Source organism: Numenius arquata, chromosome 3 (genome assembly GCF_964106895.1).
Source record: "Numenius arquata chromosome 3, bNumArq3.hap1.1, whole genome shotgun sequence".
Classification (NCBI taxonomy): domain Eukaryota; kingdom Metazoa; phylum Chordata; class Aves; order Charadriiformes; family Scolopacidae; genus Numenius; species Numenius arquata.
In genome coordinates this window covers 66,037,172-66,063,197 of record NC_133578.1, presented here as the reverse complement: position 1 = coordinate 66,063,197, position 26,026 = coordinate 66,037,172, and the positions used below count along the sequence as shown (strand labels likewise).

The following is a 26,026-nucleotide window of genomic DNA, read 5'->3' as shown; positions in this document are numbered from 1 at the left end:
ATTAGTTCTCTTCACAGAGTATCAGAAATTTCAACTGATACGTAGAGATTAAAGACAGCTCTTACTTTCATTTTGCGAAGCCAGAATTCTCATACCCTGTGCCAGAAGATGCCTTTGATACATATATACTGGCATGAAATAAAAAGACGTGGTAATACAACTTTAAACAGAAGGTGGGATTTTAAAATTTACAGAAGCTACAAAATGCAAAGTTAGAATTCCTGCAGTAATCACCACTTAGTTCCTGTAGGCTCAGTCCTGCAAGGTTCTGCACTGTGTTACATCCAATAAGGAAGTGAAACATGCCAGCAATCTCACTCATTTCAAAGGATCTACTCATGTTATTTAATTTAAGCAACTTGCTTAAACATTTCACTTAATCAAAAGGACATCACTAAGCACTGTGCAGGTCCGGGACCCTTATGTGTGAGGAGTCATGTAGGGTCAAGGTCACAAAAAAATCTTCTTACAAACAACACATGCAATTATTTAGAACTTCTGATATTATCAGATTTAGTGAGTATCCTTCCAAGTGCTCAGCTATTTGGAAAAGGTAATGTAGTCATTCTGGGGCATAAGAAATGGTTAAAAGAAAATTTAAAAAAATAATCAACACTTCTTTTCTACTGCTTACATTCTAAGCAGGTTTGAATAGAAAAAGGAAAATGTTTGCCATTAAAAATAAGAAGTGGGAATTTAGGAATGTAAGATAGTTCTGAAAACAGACTTCAGAAAAATCACTTGCTGTTCACATAAAACCTGTCTGACAGTGTTTTGACACATATCATCAGAGGTGGAGATTTTGCATCATTTTGCACAAATTCCAGCAAAAGTAGCTGCATAATAAGGGCTCACAGATTGAGGGAAAATGCCTGCAAACTGTCTGAAAGATGAGCAGAAACTGCTCTGAGGCACAGTATTATCCTTACTGCAATAGAGATGCACTTTCCCAGTCCCATTTCTGCACCTCAGCTGCTGATGAAGTTCAAAGCTAAGAAGGTCTTCTTTCTGCAGAACTGCCTAGAGAAGAGGACAATCTGAAGGTGATTTTCTCCTTTCGCCTTTTGCCTTTCTCTTCCCTGAGTATTAGTACTCCCTACCACACTGCGTGTCACCTGTCAGGTGGCAGGGAACAACCATGCAGCTCCCTTTCATCACCGTGGCAGCAAATATCAAGAGAGAAAAAGATTAGCTTTCTTAATTTTCTGTTAAAATAAGGTTATCATTAACTGCTTCACACTCTGTACCGTACCTAAAAACTTTGTGTCAAGAAAGTTTTTCTCCTTCAAATCCTAATTTCTAAGTAGAAAGACAATGTGAGAATATAACATTTTCTTGTTCAGCTATTCTGGAATAGAAATGTCAAACTCTGCATAAAGGAGATGTAATGATTAATGGTAACTCATCATGGAAGGCAAATCACTTTAGAATCTACTCCATCTGCTCCTTTGAGATAGAAAAGGCTGGGACAAAAGAAAACTCCAGGAAAGCTCCTCTGCAAAAATTTGGCTGGAGTTTTGGTATTTTATCTGATTTAGCAATAAAACCAAATCCCAGAGAAGAGCTAAAAATTGGACCGTACTGTAGATATGTGCTTGAAACAGGCCACAGTTACGCACTGAGTTGTGCCCAAACCAGAAAGACTAATAGTTGAAAACAAAATATTAACCAGGTGGCTGTTGATAAAGTTATTGATGTATGTAACTCACATCAAGTAGTTTTAAAGTGTGTCTCAAAATTGCAGACGTTATAATATGCTCTATTATGGGACCTGTATTGTAGGATGCATGCTTTTGAAATCACAACTCATCCAGGAGAAGCTAAAGAATACACAAATGACTTGAATTAAGTGTGGCTGCTGAACATATAACATTAATGTTCTCCTTATAAAAGAAAAATAAACCAACATGTACACATCGTGTGCTACGTATTTGATATATATGATATTTTAGATAATATTGACAGTGCTCAATTACACATCTCAGCAAAATAGTAAATACTATGCAGAGCCCAACAATAAGAGGCGGCTTTTTGTACCAGATGGAGTACATGTGTCAGTTTAGCCTCTCACAAAGATGTTAAGACCAGAGGCCCCGATTCTGTAAGAACGTGGTTATCTGCCATTTTAAAGCTTGTGAATAAATTTGTGATATTCAGCTCTGTGGGTGTTTTTAAAGGCTAGCTATGAGTGAGAAAACCACACAAAAGGAGAGAGGGAGAATAAGGGTAATGGCAAGAAGATCACATAACTACAATAAATAGAGAAACTGGACAGTCTTACTGGTTACAGGTCACTGGGTCATAAAGAAGCAAATTTACATATGTGAATATAAACAGACTCTACTGATCTTCTGTCACCCATTATTACCCAAGAATTTCTGGGAGCCTTCCTGGTAAAAGAGCCTTTTGAAGGGGAAAGTGAAGTAGAAAAGTGACTTTATGGGTGGATCAACAGATTATTTAGGCAGAAGAGACAACACTAACTCAAGTTTAAGGCATTAAACAGTTTGCTTTGAAAGATTTAACTTTGAATTTTCCACCTCCTTCCTATCTGCAGCCCTGAGGTGGCCTTTAGTTACCCATTCCAAAAGAAGGTGGGCTGAACCAGGCTGTTTATTTGAATACATGATCATTATATTGCATCCAAGATTGTGAAAGATAACAAACAATTTTCCCTTCATCCTTTTACATTGCATTAAATGCTGCAATAGGAGCAAATGTGATGGATTTACCTCATTAAAAACGTCGTGAATTCTACAAAACCCAAGCTGACCCAGCCGATCAATAGTCCACGTACTGAACACAGCAGCCCATCCAGCATCATCATGCATTTTGTTCTGGGCACAGTCTGACCTCTATGCACAACCAAAACAAAAGTCCAAGTGGCTACTAAGACAAACCTGGATTTCAGGCAGTATTAGCACAATGATGTCCTCTTTTTTTTTTTTGCTTTTTCTTAAAGAATAACTCTTCTTGTGTTTATTTAATCTGGTTTTTTTTCAACAGGTCTGCCAGTTAGAACTCAGCCCCGTAGCCCGAGCTGAATATATTACTAGGGCATACACCCCTTCCTCAGGCAATTACAGGGTGGAAAGTAAATCCAAAGTCAGTTATCAAGATTGTATCTTCTCAGTTACAAACACCTGGAAATTAGGAATTACAACATAATGGTGGGGTAGTAATAACTTTATGGTTATGTAGGGAGTAAAAATTACACTGTTTTGTGGTCTGCAACTTGGTATTTTCACTCTTACAGTAATGCCAAGAGCCTATTAAACTCAGAGATCACTGCTAATATTCAAATCCAAAATCTTAAAAAACATAAAGATGGGAAACAAATATATTAAGCCCTCAAGCTCTAATCATAGGGAGTCTTGAGATATCAGATCTAAAATTCACCTTGTCAAGCATGTCCTCACACTTCATAAATCTCTATAGGGAAGTAATCCAAAGTCCAGTGAAGTCAGCAGGAAAATTCTTTCTGCTAGTTTCAGTGGGTTTTGGATAGGGCTCCAAAAAAACAAAACTCAAGAACAGCTACAGGAGAGCACCCAGAATATCATTTTCAAATCATATAAATCATTAATCTATGACTCCTGAAGTTCCTGAGATACCAGTTTATGTTGAAATCAAAATGTAGGGTGGGAGGGAATAGGTACAGGGGTCAAGGGACAGCAAGCAGAATAATATGATTTCAAAACATAATCATGATTGGGGAAGAACAGCACAAATAGTGTTAGAGCCCATGAACTTTCCCGGCAACAGTAATCAGAGTGAGATTTTAATGGCTGCTATATGTGCAGGGCAATAAAAGCATACAATTTTGTTGCGTTGCATAAATATTAGAACTGTTGACTCTCCGACTTTTCTGGTAATTTAAGCATAAATGACTTAAAATTTTAACACTTGATAAATCATGTGAATTAAGAAAACCAGATTTTAATAAGTTGCAGTGTTACACGGTGCGTGCATAGAAGCTGTAAACCTCAGAACACAGAGTAAGCATTTTCCAACAATATAGTTCTACGATTAAAGCAAAGGTCTTCTTAGAGTTGCAACACATCCTCAGTTGTGAAACAGGAGCAATTTGTTTAAGTGACAAATGAAAACAGCTCACCTAATCCTTTCAGAAGATCCTATCAATTAAGAAAAAAACCCGAAAAAGTCTTCAAATGAAAAAGCCCACCTTACAAAAAAAAAAAGATGTGAAGCAAGATTTTCATATTTGTATTCAGTCACAGCAGGAACTGTGTGAGTCTAAATAGTGAGGTTAGTGAGTCTAACCTTGGTAGTGTGAAACTACCAAGGTAATTATACTGCCTTTTTTTCTACACGGATATCAATTTAAATAAGTTTTAAATAAGTACACTCACCTCAGATTGAGCCCTAATTGGCAGTTCTATACTTTACAGCTGTTAGTCACATCTTACCATTTAGCATGCAAAGAATGTATTTTTTTAAAAATAAGACTTACATTGTTTTCTCATCTCTTTAAGTTGATCCTTAAAATATATATATTTTTCATTCTTTTGCAAATCTGAGTCTGTGTTCTTGCTCTCCAGTGCAGTAAATTTTTCATGTACTAAATATTTTAGATCTGGTATATTTTCTGGTTTTTCTCGTTTTATCTGTAAGGAATAGGAAATAGAATGTTATTTATTATGACACATTTTAATACAAAGCGAAAGACATCAGGCGAAAATTCATAAGCATAATCTCAGTTTGACTCCAACTGGATTTCCTGCTCTGAAGTCACAACCTCCAGGTTATTACTTATTTCAGCAAAAACAACTATAAAATCTGGTGTTTCAGAGTCATTTAACTCATTGCTGTATACAGGGTGTTTCTCACATTACCAATAGGAAAAACTGAACCTCTGCAGTCAAATTTACTTCCGTGAGTGGTAAAGGTCAACACGTTAACAGCAACCAGTGTAACACTGAACGTGAATGAAACCAAAGAATACGACTGTCCCAAAAGTGAGAAGACAACTGAGAAACAGAAACAATTTCTAAGGGAGTTTTCTAAAAACCTCCACTCTCTCATCATTTTTGAATCAGCTTTACAGAAGTTTATCATCTGCATGCATGATCAGTGTGATAATGCCAGCAAAAGCAGTACAGATAAATGTAACATAAAAGGAAACCACCTCAATTTATTTGTGCTGTGTGAACAAGTAGCCGTTATGCCGAACATTATGCCGTACAGACAGGCAAAAACACGGTTTCTTGAAAAGCATTTGCTTACAGTAATTCCACCCGGAATGATCTGAAGAATAAATGACTGGAAATAAAAGGAAAGTCATCACATAGGCAACATTAAGTTACTCCAAGAATGCAAAAAGCACTTTGGGAAGCCCCGGAAAACAATAGTTAAGAGTTTTCCCTTCTGTTTCTCAAGCCAATATTAAATTCTAGGGAACTGTACCTTTGACAGGTCTTCATAAGAACTAGCTTACAGGTGGTGGGGTTTATGCTGTGCAATGATGATCAGCAACAGCACAAACTCTGAAAGATGGTAGAAATCTGTCAAATCCTTAATGCTACGAATTTTCTGAACCAGACAAAGGCTATTTCTATCCCAAGCATATGGCAAAGCATGCCAATCTGAAAAAAAGGAGGTAAGCACCAATTCTGCTGAGCCCCTCCTTCCCTACCGCATACATTAAATTCTGCCCCTCACCAGACCACCACACTATTCACGGCTAAAGACAGAAAAAGAGCCTACTGAGAAAAAAATGGTCCACTTCATCAAATCCCTTACAGATTCCAGAGTTTACAGAGACCTTAGAAATCCTACAGAATATATTCATTTCACGAGCCAAAGAAATAATAAACGTTTTTGTAAAAATGGGCTGTGGAGATATATAGAATGCTACATAACCAAGAAAACTTTACTTTCCTTTCAATCAAAGCAAAGCAATTCATAGAATTATTATTCCTTCCAAGAGTAAAGCCAATTTGGCACTTTTACGTTAGGTAGATGCGAGTTGTGGCAAGAAGAAAAATAAGAAAAACCAGGCACTGCTAGGTGAGAGCCTGCAGTTTTCAAAGGCACCTGAAGAGAAAAGATCACCTACCACAACACCCAACTGCGAATGGGAAAGATTCCGGAATACCTTGGTACCCAAGGAGCACAGTGACTACGAAAGACCAACAGCCTGTCATCACAGATGCTCAGACTGTGCATAAAGCCAAGCAGTAGCGTCCAGTCCTCATCCTCTGAAACTTGACAAAAGGAGCACAGGAAAACAGAACAGCCTGTGCCCGGGGGAATGGGGACAATCATACACACTCAAATGATTTGCCTCTGTCAGCATCACAGCAAACTGCTGCGAAAGGAGGCCTATCACAGTCAAAACCAACATTGTTCAGTACTCAGCTGGAGAAGAAACTTGGCCATCAGGTGTATGCAAGTACAAGAAAGTAGTTACTAAATCAAAATACATTTAAAATCCAACACATTATAAAGTAATGATTTGATTTGGACAACATGTAGTGCAAACATATTCCTTTCTGAAACAACTCCATCAGGTTGTTTTTACAGACATTCTCTCTTTAACTTAAAAATAACGTATAAACACAGGCCCACATTCACAAGTACAGCCCAAATAACAACCTGTCTCTAAGACCTGCCCTCATCATGAACCAGAGCACTATGGCCAGACACCATATAGAAGATCCAGCTGCGTATACTAAAAAAACCCAAACAAGTGCTTCTGAGTTGCTGATACTCACACAAAGAGTAAAAGACATTATGCGACATTGATTCCAGACATCCATCTGTAGCAAAGACGATGTCAATAATCTTTTCATCTCCACAGGGACTACTTTATACATTGATATAGTTACATCAGGCTCTTTTTATCTTTTTCTTGACTCATGGAAGATTTGAGCACAGAAATTCAGCAACGCAGCATCTTCAATCATACCCTCAGAATGAGAGGTGAAGAGAAGGACACAGCTGATGTTAGTTTAAACAGTGGTTCTCTCAACTCCAACTTCCAGAATTAAAGGACTCTACCTATGTGAGCAGGAACTGTAACTTATACTGTTATAAAGGACAGATATATAAAGGACAGATGTTTGAGAAGCTGCATTATATCACCCAAATAAGCTTTGCCCCTGCTACCGTGGAGCTACAAAAATTTGGATGTGGTCATCTTTACTAACCTCAAGAGAATGATTATATCAAACCCTCCCTTGGCTATGGGACTATAATCACACAGCCTGCTGCCATATACCTAACACAGTAAGAGCTAGCACGCTATTTGATAAAGGCAACATGAACAATTCCACCAGTTATCAAGAAAAAAAAAAAAAAAAAGGAAGTCTTTCACACCAGCTATTTTCCCAATAGCAATACATTAAGTTACAGGGGTAGTACATATGACATAGGCTCAGCCAGCCATAGAATCATAGAATGGTTTGGTTTAGAAGGGACCTTAAGGATCATCGAGCGAGTTCCAACCCCCTGCCATGGGCAGGGACACCTCCCACTAGACCAGGTGGCTCAAAGCCCCATCCATCCTGGTCTTGAACACCTCCAGGGATGAGGCAACCACAACTTCTCTGGGCAACCTGTTCCAATGTCTCACCACCCTTGGAGTAAAGAATTTCTTCCTAAAATCTAATCTGAATCTCCCCTCTTTCAGTTTAAAACTGTCACCCCTCGTCCTATCGCTACACTCCCTGATAAAGAGTCCCTCCCCATCTCTCCTGTAGCCCCCTTCAGGTACTGGAAGGGGCTATAAGGTCTCCCTGGAGCCTTCTCTTCTCCAGGCTGAACAACCCCAGCTCTCTCAGCCTGTTCTCACAGGAGAGGTGCTCCAGTCCTCTGATCATGGCCCTCCTCTGGACTCGTTCCAACAGGTCCATGTCCTTCCTGTGCTGAGGACTCCTCATATAGAGGACATCTCATACAGAAACCTAAAGAGTCAGATGAGAGAGATTCTCAAAGAATGCTCTTTCCTGTAGTTTAACTTCTCTCACATTTACAATTTAAATTCAGTATCTGTTCACCTCCAATGACTGCTTTCATTAAAATGATTAGTAGAGACACCATTCCTGACCATACTCAATACTGTGCCATCACATATGTCATTACTGAAACGCCAGGTAGACCTTCTGGAAGGTCAACACGTCACAGGTGAATAATATGGCATGTCCACCCACTGTAATAAAGTAAATACATTTGCTGTACACAAGCAATTTCTCTTTGGTGCTGCATATCCAATTCCATGAAGAGGGTTAAGAATGGTCTAACCCAACAACATAGATGACAACAAATGAAAGAAAATGTGACATCAGTCCTAGTTCCACAGTGGGACAGAGTTGCAATGTCTTGCACATTGCATCAGCACAACACCCTTACAAGTACATTACAGTTTTCGTTAGTTCTCACCACCCACTCCTACTCTACAGATTCATGATGGATGCAGTGACGATGAGATCAGCGCAACAAAACGTATGAGGACAATACAAACATAGGATATGGCTAAGGGACACGGCAAATTAACCAATATTCAGGGCAACAAGTCGGGCTCATACTTCTTTTTGGTCTCGGCAGCATGTCAGATAAACACTTCCTAGCAAACCTGAAGCCACTGGCATGTTCAATTTGTCAGTAAAAGTTACTTCACATGGGAACCATGAAAGACATGTTAAGCAAACAACTGTTGGTTTAGTAGCACTGTCAGCCAAAAACAGCATGCGAAGTAACACCTTGCAGCCATTAGTCAATCCATTGAGAGTTACATCGATTTTGAAATGAGGTGGAGGCACACACACCCTACAAAGCATCCTGGAAATGACATATAGCTATGAACTGGGAGTGTTTGGGACATATGGTGAAAAGAAGTATCAGTCACAACAGCTTGTTTACAGCAATAGAAAAAGCAAAAGCATCTGCTGTGACAATCCCAGAGCAGCAAAGAACCACATGGGTATTTACATGGGAGGTCAGCAATAAGAAGAACAGACATGTTATACACGATAATTAATGATACTCCATACATGATCTACCAGCAGTGCTGAGAGGAAAGCACATTTAGAAACATTAAAAAAATTATTGTTTAGAAAAACGTAGCTGTGGTTTACCTAACAAAAGATACATTTGCTCATGGCAACCCAGCACGCCACCTGGTCACAGCTGCTATGTGCAAAGAGGTTTGATGGGCAATGCTTATGAAATGAGCCAGTTCCTGGCAGGTCTTTGACTTCTGCCAATACCTATCTGGAAGGATGAGCCTTCCTTTTGTAGATTCTTCCACTGGTACTGTGTGTATTCCATGCATAAACTGTTAGACTTTGCCTCCAAAAATCAAGCTTTTTGAAAGGCCAGCCTGCACGGCCTAAGGTAATCGTAAACTCAGGGTATTTTAAGGGGCAGTCTGGGTAATCTTTATTTCATCGATTAGCATAACCATCAAATGGGAAATACATTATTCTGTTCCAGACCAATCCCAGAAACAGTGAGGTCAAAGGCACCATGGAGTAAAATTGGACCAACCTGTGGTATTAGTCTACAGACAGTAAGGGATCAGTGTCTAAAAAGGCATAGTCAGCATAATTCTGCATGCAGCATTGCAGCATTTAGTAATTTGTCCTTCACAGTATTACATCCCAAAACACTACAAACATTGAAGAATTTAGCCTCAAACGTCCATTGTGACATACGTACCATCAACTGTATTTTACAAATGGGGAGACTGTAGCATGAAGAGATGAATAACTTGGCCTAAGGTTGCACAAGGAGACTGTGGCAGGAACAAGAATAAATAAATCCCAGTTCTGCGCTTTGAGCACAAAGTCATCCTTTAACCTTCTCCTTTAGCTGAGGGAAAGTTCAAATTAACATGTGCATCTGGTTCACTTTCTACAAAGAGGTCTGAAACAGCTTGTGGCTGTTTGGCAAACTTTGTGATAAAAAAAGCGGCATTCTGCGTACCACAAAAATGCTCCACTGGACTTTGCATTGCAGTGGTTCAGCATGTGACACTCCACAGTTATTTTTTAGCCTTTTCTTTCTTCTCTCTCTAGCACAGGAGTCCTTTAGTTGCATGCTTTTAATCCTGTCCCTGTTCCTAGGTACCCTTTCTCAGGGCTATTGTTTTATGTCCCTTGGTTTTGGGAAGTTTGCCAGCGCCATGCATTTTATTTCTCAGAAATTTCTTGCCGCACCTGAACCGTGTTGAGGTTTCCTCAAACCAGTGATGTAATCTGCGAAAGAACTATCTTTCCAAAGAACTCAGAATTCTCACCTTAATTTTTCAAGCCACACATTATTTGTTCCCTGTAATTTAATCCCTACAAAATGTGGACTTTTAAAGTTTAATTTATGGATGTTATTGACACTTGGTATTTTGAGGCAAAGAAACATTCCTGCTTGTCAATGACCTTTTTAATGGCCAAGTCAGCTGACATGGCAGAATTTCTTCATTTTCCGGATTCTTTGTTGTTTCATTTATGAAATGGAGGGTTATTAGTCACTCGGTACTAAGAAGCTCAGAGGTATGCAGTTACCTAGGTATTTATATCCTTTTGGGACAACTCAAAAAAGGATCCAGCCCAGAAAGCCAACCGCATTCTGGGCTGCATCAAGAGAAGTGTGGCCAGCAGGTCGCGGGAGGTGATTCTACTCCTCTACTCTGTGCTCGTGAGACCCCACCTGGAATACTGTGTCCAGCTTTGGAGTTCTCAACACAGGAAGGACATGGACCTGTTGGAATGGGTCCAGCAGAGGACCACGAAGATGATCAGAGGGATGGAGCACCTCTCCTATGAAGACAGGCTGAGAGAGCTGGGGTTGTTCAGCCTGGAGAAAAGAAGGCTCCGGGGAGACCTCATAGCAGCCTTCCAATATCTGAAGGGAGCCTACAGGAGAGCCAGAGAGGGACTCTTTGTCAGGAGATGTAGTGACAGGACAAGGGGTAATGGTTTTAAATTGGAAGAGGGGAGATTTAGACTAGATATTAGGAGGAAATTCTTTACTGTAAGGGTAGTGAAGCACTGGAACAGGTTGCCCAGGGAAGTTGTGGATGCCCCATCCCTGGAAGTGTTCAAGGCCAGGCTGGATGGAGCTTTGAGCAACCTGCTCTAGTGGGAGGTGTTCCTGCCCACGGCAGGGGGGTTGGAACTCGATGATCTTTAAGGTCCCTTCCAATTCTAACCATTCTATGATTCTATGATATGCTGACTCTAGCTAACTCTAACCTTCTAGTAATTTAGATTGTATTTACACTACAGCCATGTGCCTGTGCATACACTAAGGGAACACTGACAGCAGCTGCATCTTTTGAAGAGAAAGTATCTTAACGCCCCTTTTGGGACAGAATTTCTCATCTCTCTGAATTTGATATTGTAAGGAAACTCAGTTGAGATTTCTCAGACAGACAACTTCAGGTAGTTAAGGATTTGGAGTGACAAGCCTCACACATCCTACAAAGACCCAGTTTTCAGAACCTGGGTATTTCACACTTTCTGAATTGACATAACTTTAAAATGTCTGACCCAGACATGGGCATATCTAAAACTACTCATTTCAGAGAACAAATGCCAAGAATTGGCTGGCAATAGCAGTAAGTACGGACACTGTCCAAACAGCCTCTCTGAACATCTCCATCAGACAAAAATGACTATTCTTCCTTTATTTCCATCTGCTATGCAACAAAATCAACCAAAAAGGCATGTCACAATTCTTTCTTGTTTAATGATTCCTACATCCTATTATTTCATACTTACCTCACTAAATAATTTATTATTACAAATATGCAGCCTTTCAACATGCACATTTATTTTACCTCAGGGTTAAGTCAAAGTTTGCTGTGATTATTTATTATAACCAATTTTTTTTTTTTTCACTGAGAGGGAAAATAACATGGGAGCTAAGTAAATTTGTGGGTTGAGTCACCCATACACTTTGTGAATCATGTGAGAACCAACTCTAAGTGAGTCACCACTGTAACTGGATCAGGCTGCAAAATTTCAGCTCAACCTAAACAGTCATTTATTATTCTTCAATGGCTGGATTGAAACCCATACCAAATATCAGATCATTTGTTGATGCACAAATAAAAGGCAGCTCTTGGAAACCTCTGCAAGGGCAATCGAAAAGGATGTCATCATTCAGCAGTAGGAGCTCTGCTGTGCTGCACTCGGGATTGCCTGAGGGCCCACATCTGATGCCGGAGATTCAACACCTCTACACACCGTGGCTGCAGGGCTGGGGCTCGGGTTGAGCAACACCTTCGCAGACAATTGTGAAATGCCAAGAGAGGCATATTTACGAGGGCTGACCCATACTTATGACACATACTGCCTATTAAACCTGGCCAGCACAACAGAAAACGCCTGTCAGCACGTTTCAAATATCCCCAAACTCTGCCAGAGTAACAGTCTGAAGGCAAGGCCAGGTTGCCATGGTTCACAAGCAGCGTGTCAATACGGTGGTTGTAGCTAAGGTGTCCCTCATAATTAAATTGTTAGGACCTTCCACCATTTCTTTTCCCTACTTTGAACGCAGCTGGAGATGTTTAACCTCTATAAAGAAAGCAAGCACCGCTTCCCTGTACACTGGGGTACATCCAAACTAACTCCTCACAAGTTGTGGCACATGAGATTCATTTTGGGAAGGCTCAAAATGGACTTTGGCCCACCCTGTTTGCTTGCTTTCTCCTCTTTAGAAAGGAACCATATGTACAGAGTGGGATTAAAATAAATGAGCACCAGGCGAAGAAACAAAATTGTCTGGGCGCAAATGCAAAGTCTGCAGCCTGAACAGCATTTCTTGGGGTTCCCATCTGTAAGACGTTGCACCTCAGGCAAAATGCTTTATCTGCACATGGTATAACAGAAAAAAACTGCTCTTTGTATTTTCCCCAGTTACCCACTATGGTAGAGACAAGAACGTGAACATCTTTTACCTTCTCCTCAAGACCCCTTGTGCGCTGCTTTGCAAAGTGCAAAGAGGTAAAAAGAAGCAATGAAAGAGGATCTTATTGCAATACCAGTATTGAAATTACTTGCTACCGATACTGTAAAACTAGCTCATAAAGACAGCAATAAATGTGAGCATTAAAGCTGAGGTTTTCCCAAGGTACCAAAGTGAAGAAAGCTAATGGACATTTAGCACCTCTGTCCCTTCGGCATTTCTGAAAGCCCAACTGCCTGTGGTTTGCCGTGACAGTTGGTCTGAATTTACTTAATGATTTCAACCAAACAGAAGTCTGTCCTCATCTTGCTTCTCTGTAGTTTTTCAATATATGAAGTACGAATATGACAAAGCAAAAATTTCCACAGTATTTAGGAGAAACTTATGAAAACACATGAAAAATATGGTTCAAGACACAGTGGAGAAGAAAGTACATCAATTTACTAATCCCTCTTCTCTATCTGCTTTAGTGTTCTGCCACAAATATAGTTTATCTGCAAGCTAATTTTGGTGCACTAGAGATACACAGCATCTTGTTCCATGTAGTTTTGCCTGAGCACAGATTAAAGCCTGTAACAGCAAAAGTAATTATTATAAAAATGTTGCTTTGTTTTAACAGCATGTTAGAAACTGTGAGGCAGATGGTGCATCTGTTTTAGCAAGGTTGATTCAGCAAATGCATCAGGCTGTTGAACCAGTTTACCAAGCTGCTGATTAATTCACATATTTAGAAAATACATTAACATGGATATTAGAGCATTTTTTTGGTCTTTAATATCCCACTCAAACTGATGGGAATTTAGACATTGATTTCAGTGGGAGCAGAAGCAGGCCCTAAGGTGATTTCAGATTAACAACCTGTTTACTCTTGTACGGCTCTGCTTGGTTAACTGAGATCACTAAACCCCATGTTTTCCACAGCGTGGAAATAAAGGACTAAATCCTAAAACAACTACAATTCAGTGTTATCTTCACCAGCTCCTACAAAACACTGTTGATTTATGCCAGCTGTGAAGCTGATCCCTGTTTAAATACAAAGTGTGACTTATCCTTTGGAGAACTCCTTACAGCATGTATTGTTGAAATCAGCTGATTTTCCAGCGGGATGTTTTCCATATTCCTTGGGTACACCTCCAGTGAAAGTCAAGCAGACTGTTTCAGTTTTTACTCCTCTCATTTTTTCTTCATTCATCTGATGAAATTCTTGTCCCCGAAAAGTTTTTCAGCACTGACAGCATTTCTTCTTCATACTCTCCAAAACAGCAATGTGAGTCATGTTGGCATTTTTCATTAAGACTAAATGTAACCTTTAAACTTTTGGGAAACAGCAATAAGATTTCTAAGTACAAACTCATGCTTTATTTGAATTGACATTAGTTGAAAAACATAAATCCTGGCTGACACTTACAGCCTAGACTCACCAAATTAATATATCTGTATTAATTTACAGATCAAGATAGCAATAGTTCCATCAGGGTCGGCTCCACCTTCAACACAGAACACTGAATTCAGTGATGGAGCAGAGTTGCACTAACCAGAAAAAACCCCAAAGAGTGCAATTGCACTACATCCCCCCAAATCTCCTTGTAAGCAGGAAGGACCTACGTTACTTACACTGCAGTGGGTGCAAAACACCACACCTGTACAACAGCCCCAGTCCATACCCTGTGGGAAAACTGCCTTTTACTTTTCCCTTTACTGCAAATGCCTTAGAGACAAGTCTCTCCCTCAAGCCTTTCCACATATCACACTCTTTAATCATTATTAGTGACATTGTCTTATCCAGCTTCCTACTGGGACAGCCCTCAATAGAGTTATTAGCCACTATATCCCGGGTCTTACTTCCATTCTTACCCTACTGGATTTACCAGTTGTGGCTGACACCTTGCACCTCTTCCCTTGTCTTGGCAAACGCTATGTGCTTTCCTAGTACTTGCACAAGTGATTCTTTCCTGTTAGGTTGCACCATGGGACACCGGAATACCCTTTTTGCTCTAGAGGTGTCCCAGGATATCTCAGTTCCCCAGTTATACAGGCTCCCTGCAAGCATTGTATCATCTGACAGAGAACGGTATTTTCAACTGCAGTTCTTTTTCTCCTCTTTGCTTATAGGTCTCATCTTTGTTACTAACACAGTTTCAGCAAAGCCTCAGAAACAGAACTGTATCAGAAAATTACCATTTAAAGGGCCTTTCTTCCTAGTATGCTAAATTAAGCTGCTTACATGTTCCTCTATAGCCCCCAATTTTTGCAAAGACAACACATGCTGTTACAGCCTGGATTAATCTTGTCTGCGTTACCGCCCTACACATCCTTCCCACCACCTTTCCAAAATCCTTGGAGTCTATCCACACCTTTCCTGTTATCTATCAAAGCATCAAGAGGCTGGTTCTTGCTGGTAGATAACTGATGATGCCAGTCCCTGTCACTCTACCTGTTTGATTTCCAAAACAAGTACCTTCACACTTTTTCCCTCCTGGTCCTCCTGCCGTGGAAAAGGTCCTCACAGACATTTGGGAATAAATCTTTAAATCCTTCTTCAAAATCCTTGTTTAAAAGCATCTTCCTTCATTATGATGCCCACAAACCCCTTCACAACTGACTGTTTCTGTGCTAGGACATCTGTCTGTCTTCACAACTGAGTCCAGCTTCCCGATTCCAGAGCATCCCTTTCTGTACAGGGCCTCAAAAAACTGCATCCTGGGAAATCTGATGAAACCTGAACAGCTTTTTTACTACAGGTCATTACATAGACTTCCACATCTTAGCTCAAAACCAACTTGCTTCGTACTCTCCACATTAAAGGAAACCTGAAAAATTGCGAACAATATATAATAAGCTGTAATTAAACACAGCATTAGCAATAGTAATATCTAACTGTAAGGTGGATACTGGATGCAATCTGATAGCTGACTGTAGTATAGAAAACACGTCAGGAGTTTTTAAAAATTCAGAGACATTTGTTTCGCAACTCTCACAATTTATATGCCTTTTTAAAAATCTAAACATGAATTATCAAACCAGGTTTAAAATTATGACTAAAAATGAAATCATATTCCAACTCTCCAGCCAGTATAGATTCCTCCATTATACATAAGTCCTTGATTTTTACATGTTGTTCAAATTAATTAAAATTCAACTTTAATTTAAAACAGTTTTTAAATAGTTCATAGTTAAAATAACAATTTCTGTAAATGAGACTGGTGTGTGACAGCAGTATTAACTTACTCATCTCTGCAAAATGTGACAGCAGGGTGAGAAGAAACAGAGTAAAAATAAGAGTTCACAACTGCTGTGAACTGCTGTTTACAACTGTAAGGCTGAAGGAGACACTTCTGCCTGAGAGTCTGTCTGCATGGCAATAGGAAAAAGAGGAGTATGAAACAGAAGAATTCCTAAATGGGGGTACTTCTCACATATGCTGATTAAAAAACATTTGTAAAAACAAAATAAAATAAAAAGCTTAAACTCAAATACACTTCTCTTAATATTGTCTTGGCTGACAAGAAAAGGTTATAGAACAGAAATCTTGTCTCAATAAGAACTTACTCACACAGGAAGTCAAACTAGTATGAGTTTGGCTGTAATACTGAAAAAACTCAGTACTTTTTTGATTATCAAAAACATTTCCATTATGCTGGCTGACAAGCCCAGAAATGTGATGTTGTCCATGGCCAGAAACCATCACTTACCGCAATAATTTAAAGCATAAAAAAGAAGTCATTGTCTTCTAAACTTATCACTCTATGCATGCAAGTATTTCCTTTCTGTTATTTTCAAACTCAATGGACACATTTTTTTCTGGTTACTCAGTTTCTGCAATGCTATCAAATTTGTCTCCCCAAATTCTTTAGGCTGCTAGCATAAACCTGTGCCAGCCAACTCTCTTGATCACACCTCCCCTGCCATTCAAACTTCTCCCTACATCTTCCTGAATTTACAGCCCTAGTTCTTATATTTACTCTTGGTTTTGAACTTGTCCTTCCTCTTTCTCACGTTACTTTGCTTTCCCTTTTTTAGCTTCTTTTGAAGCTCATCTCATCACCATTCATCACTTTTTCAGTACCGCCACTTCCCTTCTTATAACTCTATCAAACTCGCTTTTCCTTCACTTCTCTGACTCATTCACTGCATATCACATGCTAGACTGATTCCTCTCTTTATTAGTAGCCCTAATTATGGGATGCCTCCACTATTCCTTTTATATATTACATTCTCACCAAACACCAGTTCCTGAGTCACTGGCAAAGGATTTGGGGAGCAGACGGAGCGAGTGACGGCCTCCCCTCCATGCCTGAGCCATCAGTCTTGCAGGAAGGGCAGGTTTCCCTGACCTCTTCGTGGGGTATCGCAGTACCTGCTCCCCCAACTGCACCCACCGGTACCCACGAATATTTCATCCTGAGAGTGCTACTGCTGCGTGCTTTCCTCAACTGCTGGTGACCTCCTTAAGCCGCCTCACTACAAAGTGAAAATACACCATCCAAAGTGGAACCATGTAACTCACTGTAACTAAACCTTATAATTGTATCTGATGCTTCAATAGGGATCTTCTCTATAAGTACACGTCACAGCAAAATATTCTATTTTGACTTGACACTACTCTGTAGTTATTTACAATCAGACAAAATTTTGCCCCTTTCTCAGATGATCGCTTGCTATTTTGGGCAGTTCCTGCAGATTAACTTGACGTTTCAAACTGTTATCAGTCCCCATCATGATTGCTCCCCTTTGGTTTTGCCTTCTGCCATGCAATATACAGTCACATGATATTTCTTGCTTCATGAGTTTCTCTTCTCCACCAGCACATTCTCTTATCCAGAGGACTTTACAGGAGACACAGCTCATCTCTATGAAATACAGGGCAGTTGATATCTGCCCTTGTTTCTCAAGTTCATGACAGACTCCTGTGATGGGCAAGGAGGAATCTCATCTTGTTATATAAAATACTACACGCGAAAGAACCCAAGAACAGGACAAACAACTCCCTGAGGAAGTTATGGATTACAACCAGTAAACAGATAGATCATTAACTGGTCAACCATTTCATTGTTCGCATGACAGAGAGAATGAGACCTGCCTACTCCAAAGCTGGGTAACAAAACTGAATAAAAGAGAACACTCAACTCACTGGCAGAAGAAAAAAACCTCTTTTGCAGAGTCACTAACTCAAAATGGAATAATTAAAACTCCCACTTCAGAAGCAACCACTTTGAAGTGGAACTGCAGATCTCTATTTGCATATTAGGAACGCTTGTGTCGATTTCCATGCTCCATCTGGGCAAGAGATTGCAGATGAGGATGACAAGGCTCCGAATTAGGACAAATCAAATGGATGCAGACTCATGAAATCCTGTAGAGATAATTATGAGTCTCCCAAGATGATGTAATTAGTATATTAGCATGGTTTCCTCCTTTAGCCGTAAATACATTTTAACAATATGTAACGTCTTTATGTCTGCTATTTAATACGTCAGCACTGCTAAAAGTCCTTTGGGCCCTTCCGTTTGGTCTGTCGGCACCATTGTAAGTCCCTACATGGTGGCAGACAACAAGATGCACCAAAAGCCTAAGTTGTAGCAAACATGCAAATCGTAGCACTTTAGATTTAGAGATCCTGCTACCTAATGGAATTTCCTCCCCAAATTAGACAGTCAGACTTCTTATAAAATGGGTGGAGAAAGCTAAGTGTCAAAAACCAGAACTCGCAAAAGCCAGCTAAGCAAAGATTGTCTGAGTGACAGGGAGTCCTATTCCTCTAATGGCCATGGGTGCCTCCACCACAAACCCTTTCCTGGAGTGAGTTGCTTAAGCCAGGCAAATCCTTCCTCATAAATACTGATGAGAGAGATCCACGTACTATCAAATTTAATATCTCAGTGGTTGAAAGAGTCATCAGTGAGGTGAGTGACCCGTTTTCAAATCTCTGCTCATCCCGTATTAGGCTGTCCTAGCCCATAGGCTATTGGGTATTCAGGGGTAAGACATCTCCATCTCTCCTGTTTGAAGTTGTTCCACTTTGTATAACTAATTAAAAGATAATTGGAGCAAGCACTTGAACCTGACTCTCCCACATCCCAGGTTATTGCCTAACCATTCAGCTGTGGATTCAGTCTCTCATTTTGTTTCTGCAAGGTTCTTCAATCATGTAGGCACTTTCGAAAATCCTATTCTCGGTATTTTACTTAAAAATATTCACAGAGCAGAAAGTCACATGCATTTCAGAATTACCACTGCAAATACCTCCCATTCTCCTCATAAATAGTACCAGCTCCCTTAGTCAACGGTGAAATTTTGGCTGTTTGTTTGTTGTTGGGGGGGGGGGGTGTGTCTCTTTCAAACCATTTGTCACAATACAACCCATTAGTGCAAGTACAAACCCAACTTTTTCTGCGGTTCTTAGTTTTGATTCCTTGCTCGGAGAAGGCAACAAGATGCCTCAAAAAGTATCCATAGATAGCAGAATAAAGGGATATTGGTCTTTCACAATGATTGATCATCGTTCTTTGAATTCTAAAAATATGGTATGGGCTTCAAAAAGCACATGATGTGATTAACAGCTCTCTGCCCTCAAGAGCTCACAAAGTAAACGATGGACCTGGCACAGAAGCAAAGACGCAATATAAACCACACATCGGGAGAAACACAGATTACAAATCCAGGATAATGAAGCACAAGTGAAAGCTTGTAAGGTATTTCAAAATAAGGACAGCCTGGTATAACAGGCATTTGCTCAAGGACTGTAAGGGCATCGTGAGCTGATAAAAGAAAGATAACAGACTAGGGAAGAAGTAGTTCCAGAAGTAGTACACATGACAAAGTAGTTCAAGGAAGGCTGCTCAACTGGTCTACACAAGCAATAAATGTTTGCAATAAATGTTTACATTTATTTTACAGTTATCCCAGTATAAAACTTGCAGATCCTTTTATTTCATTTCAGCTGACATGTCCTATATGAGAGTTTAACAAAACAAAACAAAACAAAATAAAACTACACCAAAAAAAAAAAAAAAAAACCAAAAGAAAAGCAAAAAAAACCCCAACCACTCATCCCACAGCAAGAATGCAGGGAACACTGATATAACTATTTCAGTTGTGTCACTGGCAACACCTTCCCCATAAACAAAGCCTTAGTTACAAAATGTGAAGTAACTTCAGTCTAAGAAGAGATGAGGGAAAATTTTAGAAATTTTGGGTGAACAGTGTCTTAGGAAACATTTAACAGTCCAGCAACAGTCTTGTGAAATGTTAAATGCAACAACATTACACAGCAAGCAGGGGAAGATCTGATTCAAAAAACCAAAATGTTGGCTGTGCAGACCCACACTGGCTCATTTATGGTTTCCAGAAATGTTTTTGTGATACAGCATTCTGTTAGCCTTCAGCTTACAGGAGTTCTTCCCCACAGCAGTGGCTTGTGGTGACATAATACAGGCACAAACGAACCCCCAGAACAAAACGTTAAAGTCTTTTACAATATTTAACTTCTGTAGAGATTTAAACATTTAAATATGTCATTACCAAGCAAAATGACTCAGTATAGATGTAATTCAGATGTACCAAAATGCATTAGTCATTCAATGAAATGGGCACTGAGGATTTGCTAAAAATACTTTACAGAAAAAACCAACAACATCTATTTACTTTACTGAATGGTTGTTTTGGAAAACAAATAAAACCAAACCCTGCATAAATCACCCTAATTTGCCCACCCCAAAACTAGGATTGCTAGTCCCGGTCCTAGAGCAGCATGGCTACCTCGCGTCCAGTTTCCAACCCCTGTTTTGGACAGCAGTGCAGGAGGAAGCGACGTGTGATAGGATCACACGGGAAGCAAACAGGGCAAGGAAGGAGATAAGAAGCAGTAGCGTGAGGAGCTCCCTGCCAAGTGGGAGTCTCACCTGGAACAGAGTTAACTTGCATCAGCTTCCTACTCATCTAGAGATGAGAGGGTGTTCCTTAGGAAATGCCAGCAACAAGGAGCCCGACCACCAGGACACAAACGGAGAAGAAAAGCAGTTAATATGGCAGCTGGACTGCAGGGAGCATAAAGAAAGCCCAGAGATGCCACCGACAGAGGCTGCTCCCAAAAGGTGGTAACACAGGATGGGCCACCAGTACAGCCTTTCTGGCCCTTCGGCAACCTCAGCCTCTATGGAAGTGCTGAAGGTACATTCTGCCATGCAGGGCTTGGGCTGCTCAGACACCCAGTGCTCCTCCCCGGGGAGGTGCGTTCTCGTCAAGTCATGGCTGTGATCAGTGAGGAGCTGCCAAGAGAGGTCAGCGGCTTCGCTGCCTCAGGGGTGCTGCACGGGAGACCTGCAGGATCTTTGAAGAAACTTCTCCAAGACACAAGATTAAGCCCCATTAGGGTAAGAAGAAAGGTATGACTGAAGGACCAGGAAGAGGACACAAACCTGCAGAGGGTGGAAGGTGGAAGCTTGTGACTTCAGGTAACAGGAATAAAGCTCTGTTTCCTCCTCCACTTGTGCTGAGCTAAGAGTTTCAGGAACAATAGGGGCTGTTTGGGGAGAAAATTCTGAGTGGGTATCTCAAATCTTTGAATTAGTACCAGCACTAAGGAAAGCATCGGTGTTAGTGGCTGATGATGCTCCCCTGTGTGAAACAGAAGAATCCACCCCTACTATCCAGGTGGGTCTGTTGCTTGCCCAGAATCTTCATCACTGATGTTGCGGAGAAATTCCCAGGACTCACACAGCCTTCCAGATTCTACCTGTTGCTGCTGACCCTTGCGAGACAGAAGTAAAACAGCCAAGGGAAACCTTGAACAGCTCAAACGGAACAGAGAGCTCAGAGCAAACATGAGAAGGAAGAAATCCCAGTGGTGCTCTCTTCAGTCCTGCCAGTCACTGGAGAGGCCTGGCTAGCAGATGTAACCAGCAGACTGATGCCTGGCTGTACAGCTGCTGCCACCAGCAAGACTTTGGTTTCTTGGATTACAATGCCCCATTTGATGGAGTGCTACAAAGGTATGGAAGCCACCTGACAAAGAGAAAAACATCTTTGTGAAGAGACTTCCTAATCTAGTGAGGATGGTTTTAAACTAAATTCACTGAGGAATGGGTACTTAGGCTCAGAGGTAAGAGAAGGGAGGAGAAAGTATGTGTGAGAGAAGGCCACAAAGGAAAGTTAAACATTTCCACTTGGAGGCAAGGCATGCAGAGCCGTACCTCAGGTGTCTGGATACTAACGCACAGAGCTTGGCCAACAAACAAGAAGAACTGGAAGTCTATGCACAGTCAGAGAATTCTGATGTGATCGGGATCACAAAGATTAAATGGGATGACATCTATGACTGGAACAGTGTCATGGAGGTTGCTCAAGAAGAACAAGCAATGAAGAAGAAGGGCAGCTACACTTTCTCATAAAGCACCTCCTTCTCTATGCAGAGGACCAGTGAGAATCCAGAGACGTATCTGACAGGAATCTTAAGGTCAAAAGCAAAGGCAAAAGCAACACCGGACGTGCAGCCGTGGGGGCCCGTTACACTCCACCTGCCCAAGGGGATGAAGAGGGTAAGGTTGTCTACAAACCAAAAGCAACCCGATTACCGGCCTTGGTCCTCATTGCAACCATGTGGGCACCATGGCATTATGCAAACAATCCAGGATATTTCTAGACTGCATTGGTGATAACTTTTTAATGCAAATACTAGAGAGACCAAACAACGGTAATACCCTATGTGATCTCTGCGCACAAACAGGCATGAACAAGTGGCAAATGTGGTCACAGATAGTAGCTTGGGAGCAGTGACCACAAGCTGATTGCATTCAGGATCCAGAAGAAGACTAGGAAGGTAAGCAGAAGAAGTAGGACTCAGGATTTTATGAAAGTGGACTTTGGGTTATTCAGAAAATGGCTCAGCAGAATCTCCCAGGAAGTTGATGCAAAAGTTGACCAGGACAGATGGTAACTTCTTATAGAAAACTTATTGAGAGCTCAGGAATAAATAATCCTTTTTTATAAGATGACTGGAAATTTCAGTAGAAGACCCACTTGACCAAGCAAAGAGCTGCTTGATGAACTGCAATGCAAAAAGTCAGCATAAAGGAAACAAAAACAGGTAACAAAAAGGAGTACAAAAGCACTACTTTGGCAGTTAGGAATAAAATTGGGAAAACCAAAGCACATTTACAATTAAAACAAGTGAGTGATATAAAGAGCACCAAGAGGGAATTGTGTAAGTTCAGAGGAAACGTGGGGATGTTACTGAATGGGGGAGATAGCCTAGTCGTTGTTCAGATGGAAAAGGCTGAAGTACTCAATATTTTTTTGCTTCAGTTTTCACAGGCAAAGATTACTCCTAGATTTCCAGGTGCACCAGGATGGTTTGGGAAGGAACAGATTAGGGACATCAAGTTAAGAATGAGTTAGAGCAGCTGAATGTATTCAAGTATTCATATCTATGAGGACAGACAAGATTAAGCTGAAAGTGCTGTAAGAGTTGGCTGATGTGTCTCCAAGAGTCCTGCCTGTCACCTCCAAAAAAAGCACGATCATTGGGAGAGGACCCTGAAAACTCGAAAAATGGTAGCGCTATGCCTGTCTTTAAAAAAGGCACAAGAAAAAGAACTCATGCAACTACAGGCCAGGTAGCTTCACCTCAGCCCCTGGAATGATTACATACCACATCCTTTTGGAATCCACCTCCAAACACTCAGGGAACAAAATGGTAATCAGCAACAGTCAACATGGACTTACAAAGGGCAGTTCATTCTTGATAAAACTGATCACCTTACGTGATTAAATGACCTGAAATGCAGATGTGGGAAGGGTGGAAGATGTAATCAAATGGTCTGGTAGGTAGATTGAAAATTACCGGGACGGTTGGGCTCAGAGACTAACACTCACAGTAAACATTAGTTTGATATCCAATTGGTAGCTAGTACCAAGCAGAGTATTATAGTGGTGGACAGTAGGGTTGAAAATGTTCCATATCCTCACCGAAGACCTGGATGATGAAACACAATGCACTCTCAGCAATCTTCTAGACAATACTAACCTAGTGGAGTTTGACACATCAAACAGTAGAGCTTCAATCAAGAAAGACCTTGAGAAAATCTAGGATTGGGTCAACAGAAATGTCAAATTCAACAAGAAGAAAAGTTCTGCAGCTTTCCCAGGGACAGAGTAACCCCATCCACCAGTGCATGCTGGGAACTGACTGGTTTTGTAGCAGCTCTGCAGAAAAGGACAGGGAGGTTATGGTAGATGCTAAGTTAAATGTGAGGAAACATTCTCACTGCTAATAAGGCAAATTGGATCCTGGCTACATTAGGAGCAGTGTGGCCAGCAGGACAAAGGAAGTTACTCTCTCCCTATATGAAGCATCCATTAGGCGACAGCTGAAATACTGCATCCAGTATCAGACTCCCCAGTTCAAAACGTATGTCGAGAAACTGGACCCTGGGGAGGGGCGATGGGCTCATGACTGACAGAAGTTGAAGCAGCAGGGTTTTTTCAGTCTAAAAAACAGGAGGCTGAGAGAGGCAAAAAATACTTGAAGAAGAGTTACAAAAATGGAGGAGCCAAGCTTTCCTCAAGTAAATGAAAGTGCCTGTAAAATCAAGATTTTTTTCTGACACTGCTATCAACTTAGTGCTTTCTTTTTTAAAAAAATAAGACATGCTTTGTTGTCTCTTATTCAATCTCTCCTGTAATAAGCAGCCCATAGTCACAACTTAGTTGGCCACATATATAATTCCAGCTGGACCACTTTTCTAGTTTATAACACTGTTGATGGGGATATAAAAGGCACTTTTATGTTCACCAATCCAGGAATCTCAAGGACTGATCTTAAAACTTTCAGATTCTGATCTACTGAAATAAGTTTAAAAACTACACTGTATGTTACCTAACCGTTCAGGAAAACATTTTATCCCATTTGGTGTGGTTGAGATCAGAGCAGGTACTTAAATTATAATTTCATCAAATTTGTAAGAAGGGGTCCCAAAAGATACTCACCCAGAGCTGTAGTTCACCTCCTCCTGTCAATAATAAAAGCAAGATTTGTTATTTAGAACAAGTTACTAAGCTTTCCTTGGGCATTACGGGAGAAAATTGGCTGCAAGACAAGGATCTAGCTGAAGATTCCTCCTTTCTTTGGTCCAAGTGGGTGTAGCTCTGCTAACTTCAAGCAGGATTTTATCTGCTGGTACCTAATTATTAAATGGTTTGTGTGGTTTTATACGATACGGATTTGAAGTGAGCTTTGAGATTAAGAATTTTTCAATTATGTAACAATGCCCAGAGCAGGAGCTGTTCATTTACTTATTTTTTAAATCATCAAATATAAGAGTAAGAACACAGAGTTAAATTATTAGATACCCTGAAGGCTTTCCAAATATTAAAATTATGGAGGCAAAAGGTACTTTTAAGATAGAATTATGTTCCAAAATAGGTTTGAAACAGAGCGTAAATGTTATTTGTCTAAAGCTACATAGTCAGTCAACATAAATTTCAGGATGCAGTAATGCTCGTGGACTCTGTATTTTCTATGTCGTTCATTTTCTGCTGCATATGGATGTGAGTACTGCATCAGACCAAATATCCATCCAGACTATTCTCTTTCTCTGACAGTGGCAGAAGCAAAAAGATGGAGTAGGAGTATAACATGAGTGCCAAACAGAAAGATATTCCCCTGTTTCCCACCATATACTTTCCCTGCTTCTAGCAACTTGCAGTTTACGAATTTCCCAAGACAGTGACTGTATTTGAATCTTTACATCTAATAGCTGTCAATGAGTTTTTATTTCATTTGTCTAGCAGCTTTTTGAATCCATTAATGCTTCTGGTCTCCATAACATCCTGTGGCAATTAATTCCACAATTTAATTACTCCCTGTGTAAAAAGTTACTTCCTTTTGTTGGTTTAAAACATGCTGCTGGATAATTTTATTAAATGGTTCTTTGGTTTTATGTGACACGTTGTGAACAAGCACTTCTGTTCCATCCATGACTTTACACACTATTATAGTCACCTCTTATCTGAATTAACTGGCAATTTCTCCTTGAGCAGCAGTAAAGCCACACCTGTCATCCTCTATAGGTGCTTTTTGCTTTAGATGGATTTTCTT

The 26,026-nt window shown here is 40.4% G+C and overlaps 1 protein-coding gene across 4 annotated transcripts in view; it reads right to left on the bottom strand.

Annotated features, from left to right (window-relative positions):
* Positions 1-26,026, bottom strand: part of NSMCE2 (NSE2 (MMS21) homolog, SMC5-SMC6 complex SUMO ligase) — a 131,065-nt gene that overhangs the window by 64,473 nt on the left and 40,566 nt on the right. For 3 of the 4 annotated variants that reach the window (XM_074144792.1, XM_074144796.1, XM_074144794.1), the window contains exon 4: positions 4,475-4,628. In XM_074144792.1, coding sequence (XP_074000893.1) covers positions 4,475-4,628 — 154 coding nt within the window. Of the gene's footprint in view, positions 1-4,470; positions 4,629-26,026 lie in introns of all 4 variants that reach the window. The other variant, XM_074144795.1, reaches the window with a different exon arrangement.